At 39.8% G+C, this 22377-nt stretch overlaps 1 protein-coding gene across 1 annotated transcript; it reads left to right on the forward strand.

Annotated features, from left to right (window-relative positions):
- The first annotated feature begins 226 nt into the window (after positions 1 to 226).
- Positions 227 to 21732, forward strand: vstm2l (V-set and transmembrane domain containing 2 like). The gene is made up of 4 exons (XM_034584979.1): positions 227 to 522; positions 18418 to 18587; positions 20426 to 20470; positions 20575 to 21732. The coding sequence occupies exons 1-4, from the start codon at positions 408 to 410 to the stop codon at positions 20881 to 20883; spliced, it is 639 nt and encodes a 212-aa protein (XP_034440870.1). The 5' UTR covers positions 227 to 407; the 3' UTR covers positions 20884 to 21732.
- The last annotated feature ends 645 nt before the right edge of the window (positions 21733 to 22377 follow it).

Consider the following 22377-nt stretch of genomic DNA (forward strand, 5'->3'; position numbering starts at 1 on the left):
AACATTAATATGTGTATTTAAAAAAAAGAGCAGACATATTAAAACATTTGAAAAATCTTCTAATCAAGAGAACATAATCATCATGCAGTCCAGTCATGAGTGGTTGACATATTTAACATAAAAACAGGAGCAGGATTTAAAGTGAAATCATTCTTCTCTGTGATATCCCTCCGCTTAATTGAGTGTCGGTGTGAGCCGCAGCACCTGCCTGCACTGCTTCTCCCTCCGCCTGGTGTCCTCGTCACCTCCTCCTGCAGATCAGACCCGTCTCCTCCTCCTCCTTCTCCTCCTCCAGCTGTGTGCGTGTGAGGGCTGCTGCCCTGTCCGCCGCCTGTGGGGAGACTCTACCGACGCTCTCCGCCTCATGTGACCGCTTCAAGCCACTGCTACAAACACCGGCTGGAGCCATGGGCAGCTTTGGAGTGATTCTGGGGATGTTACAGTACGCGGGACTTTACCTCCAACTTAACGCAGCGGTGAGGGTGGCGCACGCCGAGGTGGACAACCACGTCTCCGGACACGGTGAGTTGTTGTGCTCCGGTGTTTGCAGGTGGTGGTTTGAGGGTTGAGAAGAAGCTCATGATACAGTGGTTTTTAAACACTCATTCTGTCAGGTGGGGATTTCTTTTATTTATAGTGAACTGTTTTTTTTATTTTTTATGAAGATGCACATGTGGTTGATAACACTTCTAAAACATTTGATCCATGTGATATTTACAGATCACTTTAAATCATTTAGCAAGCGCTGTGCTACACACAACATGATCATAAACCCCACATTCAGATTGATGAAGAATCAGTTTCAGCACAACCTGTTTGGTTTGACAGACTCACTATAAAGTCTTTTTCGAATCTTTGTACTGCTGACAAAAAAGTCAGTTTGATTATTTCAGTAGAAATTCCTTCTTGAAAAGTGACTTCTACAGGTGTTACTATGATAATGTGAAGGTATCTATGGCTTAAATGTCAGCTCACAATGAGCAGGCATCCCTGCAGATGGTGGTGGATTATTATAAGAGATCTAGGGTAAGAATAAGCTTTAAAAACTTCATTTCAAAATACATGTAATGTAAGTACTAAACACATGATTATAGTGATAACTTGTACAAGGATCAGATCTGTTTATAGTGGGATCAGGGTGAAAATTTAAAGCTGCTGTTGTTACCTGTATGTGTTGAAAAGATTTGTATATTCAAATAAGCAAGCTGTAACGCAACAAATGTTTTTAATTTACCTGTGGTACAGTCATTTACAAATTAGCGGTCAGGACCCCTTGGGGGGGCAATATATTTTCCAGAAATCGCATTAAAATTAAAACAATTCAAGATATTGCCTAAAATATGTATAAAATATAAAAAATATGCCATCCACCTTCAGATTTTCTTTGTCCCCACATGGCTCCTGATGTGATCATGACAGATTAGCAACAGCATCAGTTGAAGCAGGTGGATTTCTTGCAAACCACCTCCAATCAATATCCTTTTTATGTTCCAACTGCTGCTGAAGATAATGGGAGTTGTAAGTCTCTGGCACCTTGATTTTGGGGGCAGGGACTGATGAGTAATGGAACACCGGACTTTACACAAAAATGACTCAAACCCAGCTTTTCCATATTGTAAACAGAAAATCACACCTGAACTTCTGCAGCAAGTCCCAATGGCCAAAATAACACTCAACCTGTGGCACAGACATTATTCTCTGACCCGAGGCTCCCAGAATCCTAATAACCCGATAAAGGAAAACAAAATAAAAGCATTTCATTTTTAAGATCTGCTCTGCCTGCATTAAAATATTATTGTTTCTTCTCTTAATTAAATAGTTTACGGTAGAGAATAACAAAAAGGAAAAACCTGAAGAGTAAGTCCCTTGTTAAAATTAAAGCAGGAATTTTCCAAAATGTGCATAAGTCCAGCTATAGAAATTTAACCTATGAAGTGTTTTTCAATTCTGCAAAATAAATGTAATTGTGTGTGAAATTTAGCATCAATCGGTGCAGTGTGGCCTGTTTGACACTAAAAAAGAATACTTCTTCAAATCAGTAAAGGTCGATGTGTTACAATATTAAATTACGTAAGAAGCTTGCTACCAGGTTTGGCTGGAGATTTATTTTGATGGATATGAAATATGAACTTGTAAGATGATGTAAGCCAAGGTGAACCATCTAAAGAAAGAACAAGGACACATGCCTTCAGTGTTGTTAAGACAAATTACAGTTCCAGTATGAACCCAAAGGAGAGAGGGGGCTGCGCTATGTGCTTTTTATGGAGGTGGGTGAAGGCGTTGTACTGTTAGTCTACTGTAGCACCTTTTATCATAATTCATTTTCGCTGGGTGTTGGAACAAAACTCTGGTGTAGGTACTTGATCACATATTTCTGCTGTTGCCATGTAGTGAAATGATTTGTTCTATACACGATTTGACAGTTTTGTTGTTGGCTGATCTATCACGTCAAAACCTTTTATTTCATTAACTTGTCAGAGTCTTTCACCAGTGATGAAAATCCACTGAAATAGGACCATCCCTGATCATAAACTGTGTGAAACCTGCGGTAAACCTTGAATTGTCTTTTAATTAAAAGTAGTACGGGACATCATGCAAACAGTTTTTCTGATCTAGATTCAGATCTAGTTTCACAACTAAAAGGTCTACTTCATGTTTAAATATGTATATTTTAGGCCTTGTTGCTCACAGTTATCCAGTATTAATGCTGTTCCTCGGTTGTTAAGTAGATATTGTCTCATTCAAGTAGTAGCAGTAGATGTTAGTTGTAGAAACTGACACCCTTACTACAGACTAAGAGGGAGGAGACAACCCACTTAAAGAATCCTGAATAGAAAAGCCTGAAACACCAGAAATTACCGCACATAAATTCTTGCATTTGATCAAGAGCTTTGGTGGGATAAGATGACGGCATCATGTCATGGTATTCTGGATTTAGTTGTACAAGAAGCTGGTCTAGAATGGGGGGGGGGGGTTAAAACATAATTTTGTACAAAGTCACCTAACTATGCAGTTTTAATGGCCCGGTGACCATTGAAAGTGCAGTTGCGTCTCTCTCCCCACTCATTTAGACCAAAGACAGTATAAAAAAATGGAGCTAGACTCCAGGTTTGGAAAGTGACGCCATTGCTGAAGTGCCTGAAACCTGTATTCTCTTGAATGACCAGCAGAAGGCATCGCCACTGGTTGCAAAAATATGTCCGTTTTCTGTAGAAGTCTTTGGAAAAATGACGCTACTCCTCATTTGATTCATAATGTCAGCAGTTTACTGTCACAATCTCTTTTTAAAGTCTTCTATAATAATTTGTGTTGACAATTTTGTAAAATATGATGCCATGTAGACTAAAATAGCTGATACAGCGCGGTATGCATTGGGACATGGATGGCATGTGATTGACAGCTAATACCATCCAATGGGTGCAGGTGGCATGCAAACTCTGACAAACCAGTGGGTGATGTCACTGTGAGTTGCCACTTGATTTGGACGGGGGCCTGGTCTTTATTAGCCTGAAATAACTTTGCTGGTTGACTTTGGTTTCATGCAGTAGGTGATCCTCATCCTCTGCTAGCTTTTTGAATATGCATTCAGACAGCTGCTAAAAAGATTACTTGTATTTTAGCTGTTTAGCTTTCAACCATGACGGAAAAAGGACATTTTCTTTATATCAGTATCAGTATAATTTACATCTTTGCTCACTGGCAATGTTACCTTCCTCTAGCAGCATGGCACATAGATTTACTGGTTAGATACTGAGATAACCTCTTCATCACAGGCCGTCCCTTGAACCATCCCTGCTTAGTGAGTTAGCTTTAGCTCAAGCACTATTGACAAGTGTCGTGGCTCCAAATGGATTGACTGTCACGGACAGGTTAGAAAATCAATCGATAGCAATCGTCCCAAAGGGAGTTAATTAGAATTGGTTTGAATTGCTGTGTTCTCTCTCCCGCATTGTGTCTCAGACTGGTAATAAGAAGAAATGGTTCAGTGTGTGGACTCTGCAGCTCCAGCAGCATAAGAGAGAGTTGCGGTTTTTCCTTTGTGGTCAAGTAATCCACAAGATGATTTTTTCTTTTTTTAATCTGGCTCTTGGATAAATGGCTCAAACCGTGGTGAGCTGAGCTTTCATGTAGAGGAGACCGGCTGGATTCACTGTTCTGAGGGTAGCTTGTTAGATTCAGCTCATTTGTTTCAGATAAGTGCGTCCGGTCGGGGGCCGGTCAGCCCCTGCACCCTTCATTTTCACTTGAGCTGAAGTGTAGAGTGAATCCCCTCCATTGCAATATTATATATTCCATGTGCAGACAAATGACCATGTGAGATGGATCAGGAACTTGACCGCGCTGTGTGCCACATGTGTGAGGGTTTGACTTAGCGGTGAAGACAGAAGAGAGACCATCACTGTTGTTTTTACATGTGTGATGTGAGTTTTTGTCCTTGCAGACGGCGTATAATACAAAGCCTTGCTGCAGCCACACATGGTTTCATCATAAATTCTGAACCTTTCATTTCCAGTGCAAGCCTCCGCAATGTTAGTGCTCCTCGGCGGCGTTCATCCTGTTATCCATCGTGAGCGTGCCGCTCGCACAGTGTGGAGGCGTGTACCAATTCATTAGGCTTCCAAAGTGTCTGGGATCCTCTGCCAGTCCTCTGCTTGGTGTCCTCTTAATGAGGACGGCCAGCCCAGGCAGTTTGCATTGGCTTTCAATTTAATGGAGCTCTGACTGTGCATGAGGAGGAGGGGGCAACATATTGTACAGTAGTACTGTCACAGCAGAGGGTGCTGGCAGAAGCTTGGTGGGAGAATAAATGGAGAGGTTGAAGGAATGCTCACCTGCTGAAGACGGGATTCAGTTTTAACATGTCACAGTTTGAAGGGACAGCTGCTTCTTCTGGTGACGCACTAATCTCTGATGTGTTTGTCAGGCAACACTGATGAGAAAATATTTACCTGTTTCACAGATCGGTCTAATTAGTGAAAAAATATCACATCGTCTCAGGACCAAAATCTAGATTCTTTTGAACATTCTCATTAAACTAAGCTTTCAGAGTCTGTCATTGTTTATTTGCTCTTTCATTAAACATGAACTGAAGCTTAAAGCAGACCGATCCAATGCCTCGTCTGTAGTAGTTGTACCTTCACCCTGATAAAACTGCAGTTTTCTTTTCCCGGTTACCACTTCTTCTATACTGCTCCAACACAGCAGTACTTCCACTGGCAAGTACAGTTTTTTATAAAGTGATTTCCATTAGTGTAGCATTAGTCAGAGCTAAATAAAACATCAGAAATTTGGCAATATTTCACCCTGGCCAGTCCCACATGAAAAATGGTGACATGTACTGTGTGCAAGACTTCAGTTTTGAACTATTTTATGGAAGTAAATGTTGTGTATTTCTAGATTTCCTTTTCTGTTATGGGTGTAAAAGTAGATTTAGAAGTAGAATTATAATATTTTCCATATATATTAGGGTTTAACCTGAGCTAGTCCTCAACAATGAGAGCAATTATTATTTCCATACAAGGTTAGTAACATACAACTAAACTACTTTAGTAGTTACTAAAACGTTACCTTTTGTATGTCACTAAACAACGCTTTAATCAATTACTCAACTTTTTGCAGATGCTCTGAAAATGGCTGACTCAGCTTTTTAAATGTGGTCCGAAGCACCAGAAAGAGAATAGCCTGGTTTTCTGGCTGTGAAGAAATGTCTTAGGAACCTTGAATCACAAGAAGCAGAGAAGGCAGGAAAGATGGGGCCCAAACGGTGGCAGTGAGCCTCAGAAGTTTATCTTTGTGTGCAACCTCTTATCATACAGTCCCCATCATAGACCGGGAGCTTTAAGGTGCTGTTTGAGGTGCAGTCACTGTGCACGACTCTCTTGAATTGTTCGATTTGGTTACGTTACATTCACACCTGAAACGATAGCGCTACTTCATGAAAGGTGGAACTCATTAATTCTCATTAGTTCAGCTCCAGTTCTAGCTCTGTGGATGGCTGCAGATTGGACACATCGGGCCAAGCAGAGAGCTCTTACTGTCTCACACACGTCACGTAAACGGCTCTCAAGGGCAGCACTGTAGAACAGAACATCATGTTGTCTTTCCTCCCTGGGGAGTCCAGATGGAGTACAGTGTGCATTCCTCAAAATGCCTTCGAGCTTCAGGCTTGTGTTGCCAACAACACACGCTACATTGTGTTTGCCCACACTGGGAGGAAACGCAGAAATAGCCTCTGAATCTTGTCTCCCAAGGGCTATGAAAAATTCACCCTGCAGACCCAGTGTATTGGCGGGAACAGGCAGACAGCTGCTTGCTTGATTACCGCCTCCACTCATCTCATTATTTCACCTTCCACCTTGAATAGAGGTTGAAGGTGTCTCAGCAAGTGATTATTTCCCTGAGGAGACACGCGTCTGTTTGCCCTGCCACTGATTCCAAACCAAGTACAGTATTATTGACTTTGTGCCAAATGGTGAGACCACTCATTTGGTTTACCATCATTGTTTTTTTATTTCCCACGCTGGGTTGTCTGCTGTCACTTGTGCTTGTGCCTGTGCTGTACAGAAATGCAGTGTGATGGTAATATTCACAAACACAGTGTTACTGACTGCTCAGAAGAAAAAACCGCATCATAACTGGAGAGACACAAGATTTTGGCTCAAACTAAGGTTTTTATTAAGACATACATTTGACTCATCTGTTACTGTAGGGACACTATAAACATCCTGGTAATAATGAGAATACAATACACTCAAAAGGCTGACAGGTGGAAATTAGAGCCTGACTAATATGGATTTTTGGGGACAGATACTGTTACCAGTATGGGGGAGTAAAACATTGTCTGTCTGTCTAGATCTATCCATCCATCCATCCATCCATCCATCCAAAGAATTGGCAATGATTCCAAGATGTTGTTATCAAACCTTTATGTCAAAGAAATTTTATGGTTTATGACATTTTACAGTTTTACCATAAACTTCATTATAAATAAAAAGAAAATACAACAAATATAGAACTTTAATAAAAAAAAAAAAGTCTATGTTAATATGTACGTAAAGGCACATCTTTTCTGCATCGTTAGTTCTGTAAAATAAAATAAAATAAGTTTGGCCCGTATCAGCAAACATGTGTCTGTGAAAGGCTCACGTCAACTTGTATTACTTTCTAGACCAGTACAAAGTAATAAAGGTTTCTCCCCATATTAGTGAATATGAACCTTACGTAACTTCCTCCTCCGGTTGGTCTGTTTTCAGGATTGACGGGTTTTTAGGATCAAGATAAATATGTACTTTATTCAGAAGCTTGTTGTTTCATGGTTCCACATAGTTCCCTTGGGCCTTCCCTGATTATTAAAGCCATTCATCAAATTAGGGAAATACCTCTTCCCACAGGGATTCTGTTCGGGGGGTATTTAAATGCGCCATGATGGAAGTTACGATGTTAAGCTGGATTTTTACGTCTTGGTATATGTCTGATTATTTTTTTCATTTCAATGAATCAATTCTCCTCAGTTCCCTGCGGATGTGTCTCAAGTAGAACTACAGAGTTAATGAACCCGATTGTACTAGCTGTCCCCGGAAGGCGGCACCTTTTCCGATGAAAAATGTTTGCCCTTAACTTGGAGAAGGATTTCTTCCACCTACCAGGACATAAATTCAAATGCCTCTCTTGTCTTGTTTATCTTCTCAACACCTTTAGGTTACTTTAAGGTTACACAAACATTCACAAAGCCCCTGATTTCATGCTTTGTAATGTCAGGAAGTTGAATTTATTCTCTGTATTTCTTTTGTATTTTCTTTCCTGTTTCCTTTAAAATATCAGATTAATCCAGATCATGCCGGCGGGATCAATTCATGTGACTTTTCCAAGACGTCACAGTGTGAACACAGAGCCACATGGAGCGCAGGTTCCAGTTTCCTGACTTGAAACTCTGGTAGTTTTGTTTGGTGTTGATAGGCAGAGTAAAAACAGAGATATGATCGTATAAATTGGATGTAAAATAAAGTATTTTTCTCATAAGTAAAAGTATGCAAGATAGGATGGTGCAGACATTGCAGTTACTGAAACTCAATATCTTTGTCATTCCTTGTCATATTAAGAAACGGGAAAAAAAATATGTCTGTCTGCTGATTGGGTTCTACAGAAGAGTTGCATAGCTGTTAAGAAGAAAAGCATCAATGACTGTGCCTTCTTTTTATTTCAAATAGATATTGCTTGATCTTATATCAATTTAACAATTATATCTCAACATTTACAACCTGCATTTGCAGTTTCAACTTTGAAAATGTTTTGGCGAGCATGTTGGTGGTTTAGATTTTTTTTCAAAGAAATAACAATTTTCCATTCTGTATTAACTGGACCATAAGCATTGTACTGGTATGTACTGAACTTGAACTCCAAATGTGTTTTAAATCTGCAGCTTGATATAGTCCCTAAAAAACGCACTATTAACTGAAAGTAAGTGTCCAGTTTCATAAGTATTTTTTACTATCCCCCCAGCATATAACATATATCAGACCAGTCAATCTGTAATGATTTTATTTCTCGAGCATATTTTGGGTTTGATGACATTTTTGTTCTTTTCTGTATTTCCATGGCTGCAAACCTTCCCTCAGCCAAACTGAGAGTAGACTCTCAACTCACAACCTTTTACCACTAAACAACAGAGAGCTACCACAGTGTTCTGTTTACAGGATGTGGATGAAGAGAATAACCTCAGAGTCAGTCTTATGCTTTATGTTGACTATACGAAAAACACAGACGAATACAATAATCACCCTTTAATGGTTTGACAGAGACAATTACAAGCTGTGTTGGTGACAAGCTCCCCCTGCAGGCCTCTCTGACTCTCACAAATTGATGAGGAAAGATGTGGATGTCACACTTGCTTCTCTTCCATGCTAATAAGGCCCGTGTAATCAAGTCATCCTCAATCAGTTCAAGCTCCGTCTGCGACAGGGAGGTGGGAGCGAGAGGGAAAGAGAGGATCGATGGATTGACCTCACGGTGCCTCTCAGGCTGGATATATCCCTCTCATTTTGCCTGGGACCTGAAAATACTCGAGTGCTCTCTTTTGGGATTGATATATATTTATGTCCTCCACTGCTTTCATTCTTTTTTTCTTTCTTTTTTCATTTTTAATGAGTCTTTGCTTGGTAGCGAGCAGCCGCCTCTGTATTCCCGTGGCCTTGCTTCCACCATTGCTACTCTGAGCAATATAGTGAAAAATGCCGAGGAGGACCATTTTAAAAATGCATGTACTGTACTTGCATCTCCAAACAAGGGTCCCCTTCCTTAAGGGAAGGCACTCCTGACAGTACCGCCTTTATGACAATCTATTCGTGGACAAGGCCAAGCCAAGCAAACTTATTCTGCAGTGGCTATGCAGTATTATAAATGAAACAAACCAGTATGAGATTTCCCTCGAAGTCAATATTCACCTCAGAAGTACATGTTTTCACTCTTTTCTCTACCATGAAAGTTTACCGGCTTTTGTGTTGATTTTATATTCTACCAAGGTTATGGTATTGATTCCTGGTGACGCTGCTTTGATTAAAGTCAGAAAACAGTTGGATGTCTGCTGAGCAGGCTTGTCAGGGAATGATGTTTGCACAGCTCTCAACAGGAGACAGTGTTTGTCAACAAGTCCTGTTTCACAGGCAGGTTGAAGAGGGCACATAGAAAACTGATGGGAAATTTGACCAGTCTGATCAAAGAGGAGGAGGAGGAGGAGGGGAAGGAGGGGAAGGAGGAAGGGTGGTCACAACATCTTTGTTGTTTTGACACCCCATTCATGAAATTGTTTGGGATTCTCATGTGAGTCAGTTATTTATCAACAGGACATGCAAGTGTTATCATAACAATAAACAATTTTACCACTCTTGTAAAATTAAACTTTAGTTATCTTGTAATATGTAAGTGGATATCAGTCACATCTCTCACACTACATACCCTGCATGTGCTTTGTATTTACAAAAGTATACATGCACTTTAAGTTCAGACTTTTACACAATTTAAAAGATCTCTAACCTAGTTTTTGTGCCATTGCTTCATTGTAGAACTGTGTCCAGCGCTCTGCCTTGCTTTTGCTCTCCTCTCTCCCTCACACACACACACACACATTGGGCCTTATTCACAAACCATGTGTACGCAATCTGTGCTGAAACCGTGCTTATGAATGTTTGTCACACAAATCTGGGATTCATCAATATGTCCTTTAGAACTTCCTCAGACCACGTTCACTACAATGTGTTATATTATTTAGGTGATTGGGGAAAAGGCCTAAAAACCTGGCTAATGACTCCAATGAAAATCCATGCCCACATATATTTGGGCAGCTCGTTGGATGTGCTTGGACACAGCTACCGGCAAGCTCCTTTTATAAACCTGTGAAGGTGCAGGATTATCCTGGCGTGCTGTGTCCTTCACAACCTATGACTCATGGCGTCCCCTTACCACCTGGAGCAGAACCACTACCGGACAGGCACGAAGACGCACAGCCAAAAGCAGGGCTTCCAGGCAGGGCTGCAGTGGTGGCTGGCTACTTTCTTATGGGTTTTTCCTAATTTTTCTGAAGCAAATGACACACACACACACACACATATTCAGTCACGCACTTATTTATTTGAGAGCACATACAGCAACAGTGTTTCATTAATGTATTTTATTCCTGTTGCAATTTTCCTCCACTGGACGCGGACATGCCACTGCGAAGTGTATACTGTGTTGCTGGCAACTTGCAACATCCTCTACTTCTGCGTTATCCAGGGCCTACAAATGATATTGTTTAGCCCAATGACTTAACTGTTGTGCATCATTGCTATTTTCATTTACATAAAAATTTGTTCTGATTGAATTGCACGCTTTAATCACAAAAGACAAGAAATTGCAAATATCATCTTAACAATTATGTAATAAATTACCTCTGGGTGACGGTTCTTGGTGGATGTCATCGCTTTCTCCCTCATTCCTTGAACTTATTCCACTTAATGATGACTGTCCAATAATTGCTGCCAGCCTCTCATCCTGTCAGATCTGGTGTTCCTTGTCCTACGGTTTCTTTCTTTCTTTTTTTTCTGGTCTGCCATTCATTTTATTTTACTTTGCCACTGTTCGAACCTCAGGGGACACGGCATTCACCGCCTCAGTAATTGCAGCTCAGGCTTTATTTTATTTAAACATCGTCACTCCGGCACGCTACGGATACATGTGCCTTCAGTTGCTATCACCTCCGACACTCCAACGGAATTCTTCAGTTTTCTACCTTGTGGGGCCATCTCTTATAACTTCAACTTCTGTCTTCATGATACACCAAATGGATGACCTTATACAGAGAAATAGAGGCATGATGGTGAGAACAAAATTGGCTGGTGTGCACGTGTCATGAAACCGGGGGTGATTTTGTGCCCGTTCTTATTTTGTGTGGAGAGTAAGAACATTTCTGTGCACATGTTAGTGAATGAGGCCCATTGGCCCTAACGATTTTCATCATCCTCTGATTAGTCTAGTTAACAAAGAGAAAACAGTTAATATAAAGAGGGAAATCTGTTCTCTGTCCAGATTTTACTCATGCAGTATTTACAATATAATAATAACAGCATGACTGATGTTTAAAATGGAATGAGGAGCAGATTTATACAAAAACTTATCTCATTATTCTCTGTTTGTATCTCAAGGCCTGCAACAAAAGCTCTGCACATTTAAGACAGAAACTCTGAAGAAAGTTTAATCGACAATTTTTCAAAGTTCCATTAAAAACAAACTTGAATCGAGCTTGACAGGCAAATAAAGAAACCAGAGCCATTAGTGAAGAGTAGAATAGAGAGAAGCTTATTATAACTCCATTTACAAGCACACAGCCTGTGAGGCCACAAGGTTATTGTAGACTTAAATACAGCATAGAGGATATTGCATTTTTTGTCATGTTTAAAGCATAGTTAATACCTTCTACTACAATCAGGTAGATTATATAAGGGACTTTTAATTTGTAGATTGGAGTTACCTCTGTGTTTTCATTGGAGGTTCTGTGAATTTGCGCACGACTTTGCTATTGTACATAATTTATTTTTTAGTTTAATCTACATATTGTTTTATTGATAAATAATTTAAGATGCTTTAAAAGAATACCCATCAGATTTCCTTAAAGTCTGAGGTGATGTCTTCAGATGGTAGATTGATCTTGATTTGTAAATATTTAACTGACAGTATTTTAAAATAGAGAGGATCTTTAAAAATGACTGGAACAATAAAAACAATTGATCAATTTTTAAGCTTCATAAACGAATCATTTGTCGTTCCAGCTCTTCTGTCACCACAAGAATCAGCAACTAAGTAGAAGTCAGACATGTTTCAGAGGGCTAAGTAATAGCAGACTAATAATGAAAATAACCTTGAGCATTTGAACAAATGAACTTTGAACAATTATAGTCTGGTCTTCACCTCATCACCTAGTGGGATGGAAATACATCTACCAATTGAAACCTTGTTTATATGACTCTTGGTCATATTGGCTCAGGAGCTAGAACAGGTCATCGACTGATCTGAAGGTCTGTGGTTCTAAGTGTCAAGACACTGAACCACACATTGCCACTTACAGCTGTCCCGTCAGTGTGAGAGTGGGATGTGTTAGTGATAGACAATGTGCTACATAAAGAAAGCGCCGTATTAATTTGTGTATGTGAATGCGTTAATGTGATCTGTAATTTTTTGAGGTTGGGAAGACCAGAATTTACCATTCAACGGCTAATGACACATTTGCTGGGGAAATATTTCAATGAATGAAAATATAACTAACATCTGTTTTTGTCTTCTAATTCTGGATATACTGTGGCAAAGCCTACTTTAGAGATGGAGGGCAATTTATATTGCAGCTGTGGTCTTTTTAAAGAATGTAACCTCTTACAAATGTGTACATTACATCAATTATTTCATCTGTGAGGTGAAAGAAACAAAAAGGAAGCAGAGTCTGCAAAAATGCTGATGTATTTTTTTTTTAATAATGCTTCCAGCATCTTGTGAGGAGACTAAATGTATTTAATGTTTCTGTCCTCCTCTTTCATCTGTTGCAGAGAATAGTTTCTTTTTTGAATTGATATTTAATATGCTCTACTTGTGTTGTTGGAAGTCATTTATCTGTGTCTGATGGAGAGAACCATGTATCTTAAGTGCTGCAGGATGATGATTGCAGGGAAACTGCCTCCAATTCTTAAAGGGACACAATGTTCTTTCAGTATGGTTCATTTGTGACAGGATGATGTTACACTTTACACATTTTGAACATCATAGTGCGCATGAATACAAGCCATAGGCCACACAATGAAACATGCAGGGCAAGTCTCCCAGGATACTGAACACCTGCTAGTGCCAGTGGGCAAAGCTCCAGGAGATGTAGTGGGCTACCCTGAGAGCTGGAAGCATCTCTTTATGCCAGACAGACACAGAGTGGCCACTCAGCGAGAGAGGAAGAGAAAGTAAGGAGGGGAGCTGAATAAAGGAGGAAGGGGAGGTGAAGGTATAGAAGAGGCTTGAGTCGAAAACAGAGTTAGGACTAATAGGTAGAAAGTAAGAATGAAAGGGCAATAGAAAAGGGAGAGAGGAGAAAAATACTGTGCTTTCAACAAGAGGTGGAGATTTGTGGGAGATGTTAGTGAACTGGCAGCAGGGAGACAGCAGGATAGAGAAAGAGCTAAGAAAGGATTTAAACGAGAGAAAGAAAAGACGTGGAAAATTTAGAAAAATCATGCGTTTGCAGAATTGGGTTCTTATTGGCTGGCTGGGGAAATGTGTTGGAATTACCTTGCAGCTATAAGCCTGTCCTGCTGTAGCACTGCACTCCCGAGTGTATTTCAGGACTCCCTGTACAACTCTCTCCTTGACTCGACTTTGACTTCACACACTGTGGTTTCAAATGGCTGTAGAGACTCCGGTACCCTCATTAATTCTTCACCACTTCTCCGTCATACTTCCTCCGTGCAGACTTTAAACAATTCATCTTTGAACTAAAGCCAGGAAACACATTCAGAAATCTGGTCCAGTCCCATCCGTCGTGCAGGGCTGTGGCCGTTGTTTCCTGTTTACTGATGCTGCACACCGGACTGAAAAGAGAAAGCAGTGCATTACAGATGAACCCAAACTTTACTGACAAGTTTGAACAATAACTGATTCGATAGACTTCATCCAAACCCAGGTCACATACATGTGGTGGCTGCATTTCTATAAGTCACAATGTAATAATGATAATTTCCATGTGGTCCTTCATAGGACTGAATCTGCATTACTGAGACTACGATCTCCTCATAGCTGCAGACTCCAGTAACTACTCTGTCCTCTTACTCCTTGATCCATCAGCTTCCTTTGACATATTAAAATCAGTCAAGTCTCATTCAGCAGAAGAGGGTCTCTGGTTCTGCTTTGAACTTGTTTTTCTCATTTTTATTTAGCCAATCCCTCAGTCTCTCTATTAGAATCTCATCTTCTCATAGCACCGTCTCACTTGGTGTCCCCCATGGTCCCATACTTGGTCCGATGCTCTTTTCCATCCATTTACTTCTTAACGGAACAAACCTTTCATGTTCTGGTGATCAACTAATTCTGTCGTAATAATGTATTACTTTAGTCAGTTAAGAATGAATATTTTTCCATATCATTCTGTGCTGTGAACAGAAACATTCTTTTGAAAATGGCAGATGTGGCTGTCTGTGCTCTGCTGCTAGATGTTGAGACTGTATCTCTGGGGCAAAAACTCTTACGTAGAATAGTACAAAAACCCATATGATAGAAGTGCCTCCCTCTGTTGTTTTGCTCATACATATTATGCACAGTGAAGTTCTATGTTAATCCAGGCTTCAGCTCTGGCACCATATGTTCAAAACACATTATTACAAGACATCATAATACGTTTTGTTTCACCTCCTCTGGTTTTTATCACACATTCAAGAAAAGAAGAGGCACATATGAATAATAAGATGTAAAGATAAATGATAAAAAGTGGAAAGAAAAATAGGTTTTAACGTTATAAAGCACATATTAAAAGACTTGTACAGAGTACTTTTGAAGTTAAAAATATAGCACTGTTTTAGGAATTAAAAACCACAAATGTCTTTTCTCACAAACATGTTAATGTATAAGACACACAGACTTCAAATCCACATTTTACCTTAATTTCCACCTTTAGGAAATGTTTTTCAATTTGAGAAAAATAGGACTTGGTGGACTTCTATCTTCCCTGTCACCCAGTAATGATCCTGCCTTACTGTGTAAAAGTCCAAATTCTATCAGCTGCTTAAGAATAATAGCAGACACTGTATAGATGCGTCTAAAATATATTTTTCAAAGGTTATGGTTGATGTCACATCACAGTTTAATTTATGAATCATTTTACTTTATAATAAATGTTGCTATTTTTGAATCTCTTGTTATCGTCCAATGCTGATTTCCCTGCCATCAGGAAAGCCATGCATCATCAGATGAAAATGAATCATTATGCCAGCTGTGATTACAGTCGGCACTGAAGGAATACTTAGCTACAGGAAATTGTCTACAGAAAAATGTGTCCCGCTGGGCAGCAGAATCACCAGGAATCAGTTCAGGAACATTTAATGTCCTTTGTCTTGTTTTACTATTCAACAGAGCAGAACAGAAATACAAAATCACACCTAGAAAAAACATTTGTCTGCTCCAATATGTATTTATTTGTGTCCTGCTGTTTTCCCTGTCTTAGAATCTAGTGAAAGTTTAAAATGAAGCAGTCAGTCGTATCCGAATCAAACCAGAATCTTTCTTCTTACACACAAATAATGTCTTTTCTCACAAACATGTTAATGTATAAGACACACAGACTAGTCCCACAGTATCTTTGCTTCAGGCCGTGTGTTGTAAAGCACAGCTCTCCTGCATGACCCGCTTGTGGCTGAAAGGTCTCTGATATGCCTCCGAATATGAGAAACGGATGAAAGTATGTTCTCTGCCCTTGTATCTGTCAATGTCTTAACAAGGATTCACACTGTAAAATGTAAAAGGGCAAATGGACTGTAGAGGAAGACTGAAACGTGTCCTTGCACCTGTCTCTTTTTAGTCTCGGGAGAATTAACGTAATACGTAAACGAGCTGTTTTTTTTAAAGCTCATTCGTAAAGGCCCTTCATGTCGCCATGACAAAACCAGGTGCCATAATTCAATACATTACATAATCAGGAAAGCATTTCAAGGATTTGTTGTGAATCCTACGTATGGAGACATTTTGTCTGCACTTCAGCCAGCGTGTTTATCTCTCCGCTGAGGAATCAAACCTAAACACAAGTCTTTAAATGCTCTGATTATAGCTTTTGAAATTGATAAGTCACTAAGTAGCTTGTTGGGGATGTGGGTTTCTGCAGAGCCAACCCTGGGAGAACATTAGTTGCATAACATTATTTTATTTCTGCGCACAAATATTGATATTGATCATTTGGGAGGGTGTTTAATTTTGAAAAGTAATAAGAAAAAGCACTGAGATTTGCAGTAAATGTTGTTAATGCACGTTTATTATCTAACTTTGCATAGTTGGATAATAATTACAAAAGTTTGTTTTATTGCAGTAAAAGGGTGTTGTATTGTAGACAGACTGTGTGTGTGTGCGTGTGCGCGCGTGCGTATTTCATCTCTCTGCTTTCCAGCTCCCCCCTCAGCCTCTCCTATCACTTTCTCTCACTGTCCCATCTTTCTCAGCTCTTTCTTCTCACCTCACGCCTCTCTTCACCTCTGCCCTCATCCTTCGTTTCTCTCTGCTCCTCTCTTCCCTCTTCCTCCACCCTTCTTGGCACCTGCACAGCTCCAAACCTACAGTACGTCTCCTCCTGACAAATGAGGCCACTGCCTGGCTGCAAGCAGCGGTGCATCAAGGGCACGACTCCTGAGGGCCCAGTCAGTCAAATGACACCGTCCCTCTGTTCTCAGCCTCTTCCCTTCCATCTTCCCGTTCATCCCTGAGATCAGCCTCGCACAATGCCAGGCGAATGTCAATTACAAAGACTATGGCCAACTTCTTTCTTTGCTACATGGTCTAAAGAATCTCAGGCGATAGCCATAGCCGGAGGTTTTATGTATTTGGCTTGTCCATCTTTTATCCTCTTCTCTTTAATCTGATATCTCAGGAGGGTGAATATCGTACTTTTATTCCCCAGGTAACCTGAAACATGACTCCTAATGAATGATACAGTTTAAAAACATACTTAGTATGTTGAATAATGACAAACTATTTAAAAATATTTCAGATACAAAGTTGAATTTGAATCGCAATGCAGTTTCATGATATTAGCTGTGTTAGTAGCTCTGTTCCAGAAGCAATTGCATTCAGCACGTTGAAAATGTCTATTTCAGTACAAATGTCAGATCAATGTTTGAATATAGTTTAATGTAGTTATAGTGTTGTTTTGTGAAGACTCAGCTCAATGGCTTATTGAAAGTACCCTAAAAACGCAAGTTAACTTTTTTACAATTTCCTGTAGCTTAACTGTTTTTAATTAATAGTTGTGAATCCATAATAATAGTTGACCACAAACAGAAACAAATTTAGGGTTCATACACACATATATAAATGAACTCATATAAAATATACACCGACAGTTAGACTAGAAAGTGTGTTTGGTCATAAATCGTATATTTACACACTTTTTATTTACATTCAGTCAATGAGTGGTTTATGTTCTTTATGCTTTTACGATACACTTTATTAACTATTTCATGATTGGAATGGTCAATAGAAATGTTGTCCTGCACAACAATAAACTGACTCTGAGGACATTACATTTCATGGTTATTGTAGAAAATAAAGTGAAATATTCGTAAAATGTATTTTAATGTTGTTTCTGACTGGGTTTTAACTTCTTTACTATTTCAGATTTATGTAATAGTAACTATAATAAAAATATATGTATATATGTTATATGTATATGATAATATATATAATAATATAATTGATATAATAATGTAATTTTAACATATCAAGTTTAATTTGATCCATATCTTAAAATCCTTCATCTCATTCATCAAATCAAATTACATCCAAAAATGTCCCTTAATTAATTATAGTCTCATCTATTAACATTAATTCTTGTTTCTTCAATTGTAAACCGCACACAGATTATCATTGAATTTGTACAGTGTGGTTAAAGAAAATGTATAAAGTTCACGCTTGAAGGAGTGTTTTTGTTTAGGTGTTGCTTCTGTGTTGCCTGAGCTTAGGCTCCCTGCATCCTGCACGCTCATCCAGATGTTATGTGATGGAAAATGTACTGTTATGATGAGTTATGGACCATTTTCAAAAGTCAGCAGAGTCACCAGTGAAACTGAGAAATAGACATCTGTGTTTCTGTTATTCTTTGGGTTTTCTGAAGTCCATCATTCCCTGAAACTTTCTCTCCCTCCCCCCTATCTCTTGCAGCTCTTTTTACAGAGGTGCCGCACGACATCACGACGCAGAGCGGTGAAGATGTAGAGATGGCTTGTTCCTTCCGAGGGGCGGGCTCTCCCTCCTACTCCCTGGAGATCCAGTGGTGGTACATCAAGGACCACAGAAACTGGCAGGAGAAGTCAGCCCAGGTCACTAATTATGTAAGCTGCGACTGTTTTGTTTTTGTTGAATGTAGAGGTGCAGAGATACTTGAACCCTAGGGGGCAGTCTTGCAGTTGCCAGGGGAAAGCTCTACTGGTCAGTTTAAAAATAGAAATTGAGATACCACAGGAAGCATAAGTTTGAGGGGGTAATAGAACAACTCAAAACTCAAAATTTAAACTTAGAAACTTAGATACTAAAATCCATATTGTAACAATACCGACTTTTTGTCACAAAGCAACCAGTGCTATCAAGCAGAGTTGCAAGGAGACCCTTTGTCCAAGAAGGGGGACAGGGACAGAGAGGGCCCCCTCTGCTGACCAGGAGTGATCAGTCAGAGCAAGCCAGAGAATGGGAAATGTTGGCTTCTAGTCCAATCACAAATTGTCACCACCACCCGAAGACCAGACCTGGTACTCTGGTCAAACACCCTTTGTATCTGTGGGAATGGCATCTGAGGTAGAACAACGAGGCTGGGAAGAAATTGTCCGCTGCAGGGTCTTTATTGCAACATCCTCCTTCAGGTTGCTCAATCAGCTGGGAATCCACAGTCAAGCCCTGCTCCAGACCATAAAAGACACATAACGGAATGCAGCCAGTGGCTCTGGATCAGGAGGAAAGACCCCAAAGTTGTTAGGAACATACACCAGGTCTGATCAGCCTGTGGTGGGCCTGCCTTAGCAGAGGGTGTCTGGAGATTATAAGGCTGGAGCACCCAAAGACGCAAAGGTGCAGAACTGGTGATATGTCCCTAACATCCGCTGGTGGTCGCTAACATATTCATCTATAGATAGTCTGTAGGTGTAATTGGTTGTTTGTCTCTGTATGTTGGCACTGTGATACGCTAGTGACCTTTCCAGGTTGTACCCTGCCTCTTGCACAGTGTCAGCTGGAATTGGCTCCAGCTTCCCCACGAGCCTCAAAGGATAAGCAGTATGTAGTAATATTATCCATTCATAAGAACAAATCATTCAAACATTGTCTTTAATAGGCTCTAACTGGCTAATTAAAAAGCAAGTTAGTTTTTGTCCTTTGCCCATGTTTAAAAATATATAGCTACAAAAAAACTATATTTGGTGAATCCAGGAAACACAAACTCAACACAGAGAAAATGGAACTATTTCTCTTTGTCACTGAGATGCTCCTGCACTTGGTTGGTGCTTTAAAGTCGTGGCATGGCAGAGCTATTCCCTCATATCAATGTTTTTCATGGTGATCATTTTGCTCAGCCACCCATATTTTATTCTCCAATATTTCTTTCCTTTTTTCCAGTTTATTATTATTTGGACACAACTGCTCGGATTGACCCTAAAGCTCGGTGTATAGCGTGCAGAGGGCAAAGCAATATTAGCTGTGGCAGAAACCCTGTAGCACTAAAACGAAGGGATAATTGCTGATTAGCATTTGTCAGCACTGGGGGAACAGGCTGACTCTCTCCCATCATGGGGGAACTCGCAGGCACCCCTGTTGTGCCTCAAGACACTATAATTGGCACTGAGAAAGAAATAGATTTTCAAAATCTCTCTCCGCTCCATGCATAATTCATACCTATGCCCACAAGAATACCTCTGTGCCTCTGCATACACATTCACAGACGGAGCCTACGTGCTCACACACACGTCCGAACATGCACATGTACAGTAAGCATGCAAACATACAAACACAAACCTGCTGTAGATAAAGCTCAGCCACAAGAGAAAATTATAGATCAGCAATAGGAGGCAAATATTTGTGTAAAAACTGCAGATAAACATCAATAATATTCTGTCGCTATGGGATGTTGCGTGGAATAAGATTTTTTGTTTGTTGCTCAAACATCATTCATGTTTCTGTGCAGGTTGTACCCCTGGAGGAGACGTCCAAAGATGCCACCAAAATCAGCGTGAGTTTGATCTGACATCAGCTGATGCACGAAGTAAAGTCAAGTAAAGGCATCATTAACTCTATGAATAAGTGTTTGCCATCTTTTTTTTTTCTCTCCATCAGGTGGTCAAAGTGGCCGGCAGCAACATCTCCCACAAGCTCCGTCTCTCCAGCGTCAAGCCATCGGACGAGGGCACGTACGAGTGTCGCGTCATTGACTTCAGCAGCACCGTGGCACAGGACCACCGGGTACGCGCCTACCTCCAGGTGGAGCCGGTGAGGGGTCGGGGGCCGGACGACGTCAAGCCACGGGAGCCAGGCCGCCAGTTGCAGGGGAACCAGCCGCACCCCCACCATGAGACAGAGGGCAGGGAACTGAAGAGGAGATCAGCCGGCAGCACCACTGACTGTAACGAGAGCTGTGTGCTTTAGAGTGAGCCGTCTGTCTGTCTGTCTGTCTGCATGGTCTCTGACGAGGGACGCTCATCCACACACACGTCACCACAGAGCTGAGGTGTCGATTGTAACTGGACACTTTGTGTTTCATGGTTCGTTTATCTACTCTATTCTTATTCTGTTTGGATGCCAATGCTGTTGAATGCCAATAAAGGGCAATTTTTTTTTTCAAAGTATATATGATTATGTTCTGTTTATGCTTTTTTGTCTGTGCTTTTTTATTTCAATTTGGATTAAAATTATGTTATAGTATTATGTTAATGTAACAGCCAGACTATAACGATAAAGACGCAATTTTATTTTGTTATTTTGTTTGACCGGGACTCATTCAGTGACCGAATACTCACAAGGTTACAGTGAATGGCAGTAGAGTCTGAATTACTATTATCATAAATAGTAGAGTAAAGTCTGGGTTCATTGATCCAGACACACAACAGACCCTTTCCTTTTGCAATGTGCCAGTTCTTGTCTTTTACTAAAGCGCACCAAAACCTGCAGTAAGTGTCAAGAACACAAAACTACATACATGTGTTTAGCTTTCCAAACCACATCTAGAATGTTTGTTAAAATATCAATGTATGCATTCATCGCATCGAGACTGTAATATAGATTTTTGTGTATGTTCACACTCGGCACTGTAGATTTCCTGGTTTCCTCTGTGCTACTTAACCAAAACACAACCATACTCTGTTCATTGTTTTTCCTCAACCTCAGTATAAACTTTGGTCGAAGCCTTTTACATGTAGCTCATCTCCCCTTGACTGTGTTTGTTCTAAGTGCTGTTGTTTGGTATCTGTTCTGTTAAATACATTGATTTGAAGTGAAGTTGGTGGTTTTTTTCATGATTCTGTGTTTTGAATTCAGGTTTTAAAGAATTTGCAGGAATTCAAAGTTTTGTAAGCTGATTGTTGATGAAACAGCACAGGAAACATGACGACCTCAGAATTAGTGTTGCTGTGACAATAGTTTGCTTTTCTTTCGTTTTTTTATCATGTGACATAGGATTAATAAAAGCATGATTTTAGGAAAAACTAAATACTTGAAAAACAAAATTGTCATTTGTGGAAGTTACACAGTGACGAACATTTTTCGTCAACCAGAATTACCTTTATCCAAAGTAAAGTTAACTACTTATACTAATAATTGCCCATTTTTAATTGGAAACAAAATCATTTCTTTGTATGTTTTTGATTTAAGTAATTTTTTTAAGTTGGTAAAACAATTTTCTTTTTTCAGTGAAGGAAACTTAGTTTTGATGAACCATAAGATCGTTTTTTTTTTTCATGCATTTTTAGCTGATCCTTGTGTTTTTAATTTAAACTGACTGATACAATTTTTATAGTGTTCATACTAATATTTATTATGGGAGCTTGAGCTATTATCCGCAAATCTGCAAGAATAGGCAAAAGGCAAACATGTTATTTTTTCGATTAAAGGACGGTTAGAGGTTTTCATTTTCCATATAAAATT

This window comes from Hippoglossus hippoglossus, chromosome 5, assembly GCF_009819705.1.
Source record: "Hippoglossus hippoglossus isolate fHipHip1 chromosome 5, fHipHip1.pri, whole genome shotgun sequence".
NCBI lineage: Eukaryota > Metazoa > Chordata > Actinopteri > Pleuronectiformes > Pleuronectidae > Hippoglossus > Hippoglossus hippoglossus.

Bases quoted from the DNA above. Each gene is read 5' to 3' on its own strand.
- vstm2l (XM_034584979.1), top strand. From the start codon at position 408: ATGGGCAGCTTTGGAGTGATTCTGGGGATGTTACAGTACGCGGGACTT. The intron at 523-18,417 runs GTGAGTTGTTGT...TATCTCTTGCAG, and splicing joins CAACCACGTCTCCGGACACG to CTCTTTTTACAGAGGTGCCG. The intron at 20,471-20,574 runs GTGAGTTTGATC...TCTCTCCATCAG, and splicing joins AAGATGCCACCAAAATCAGC to GTGGTCAAAGTGGCCGGCAG.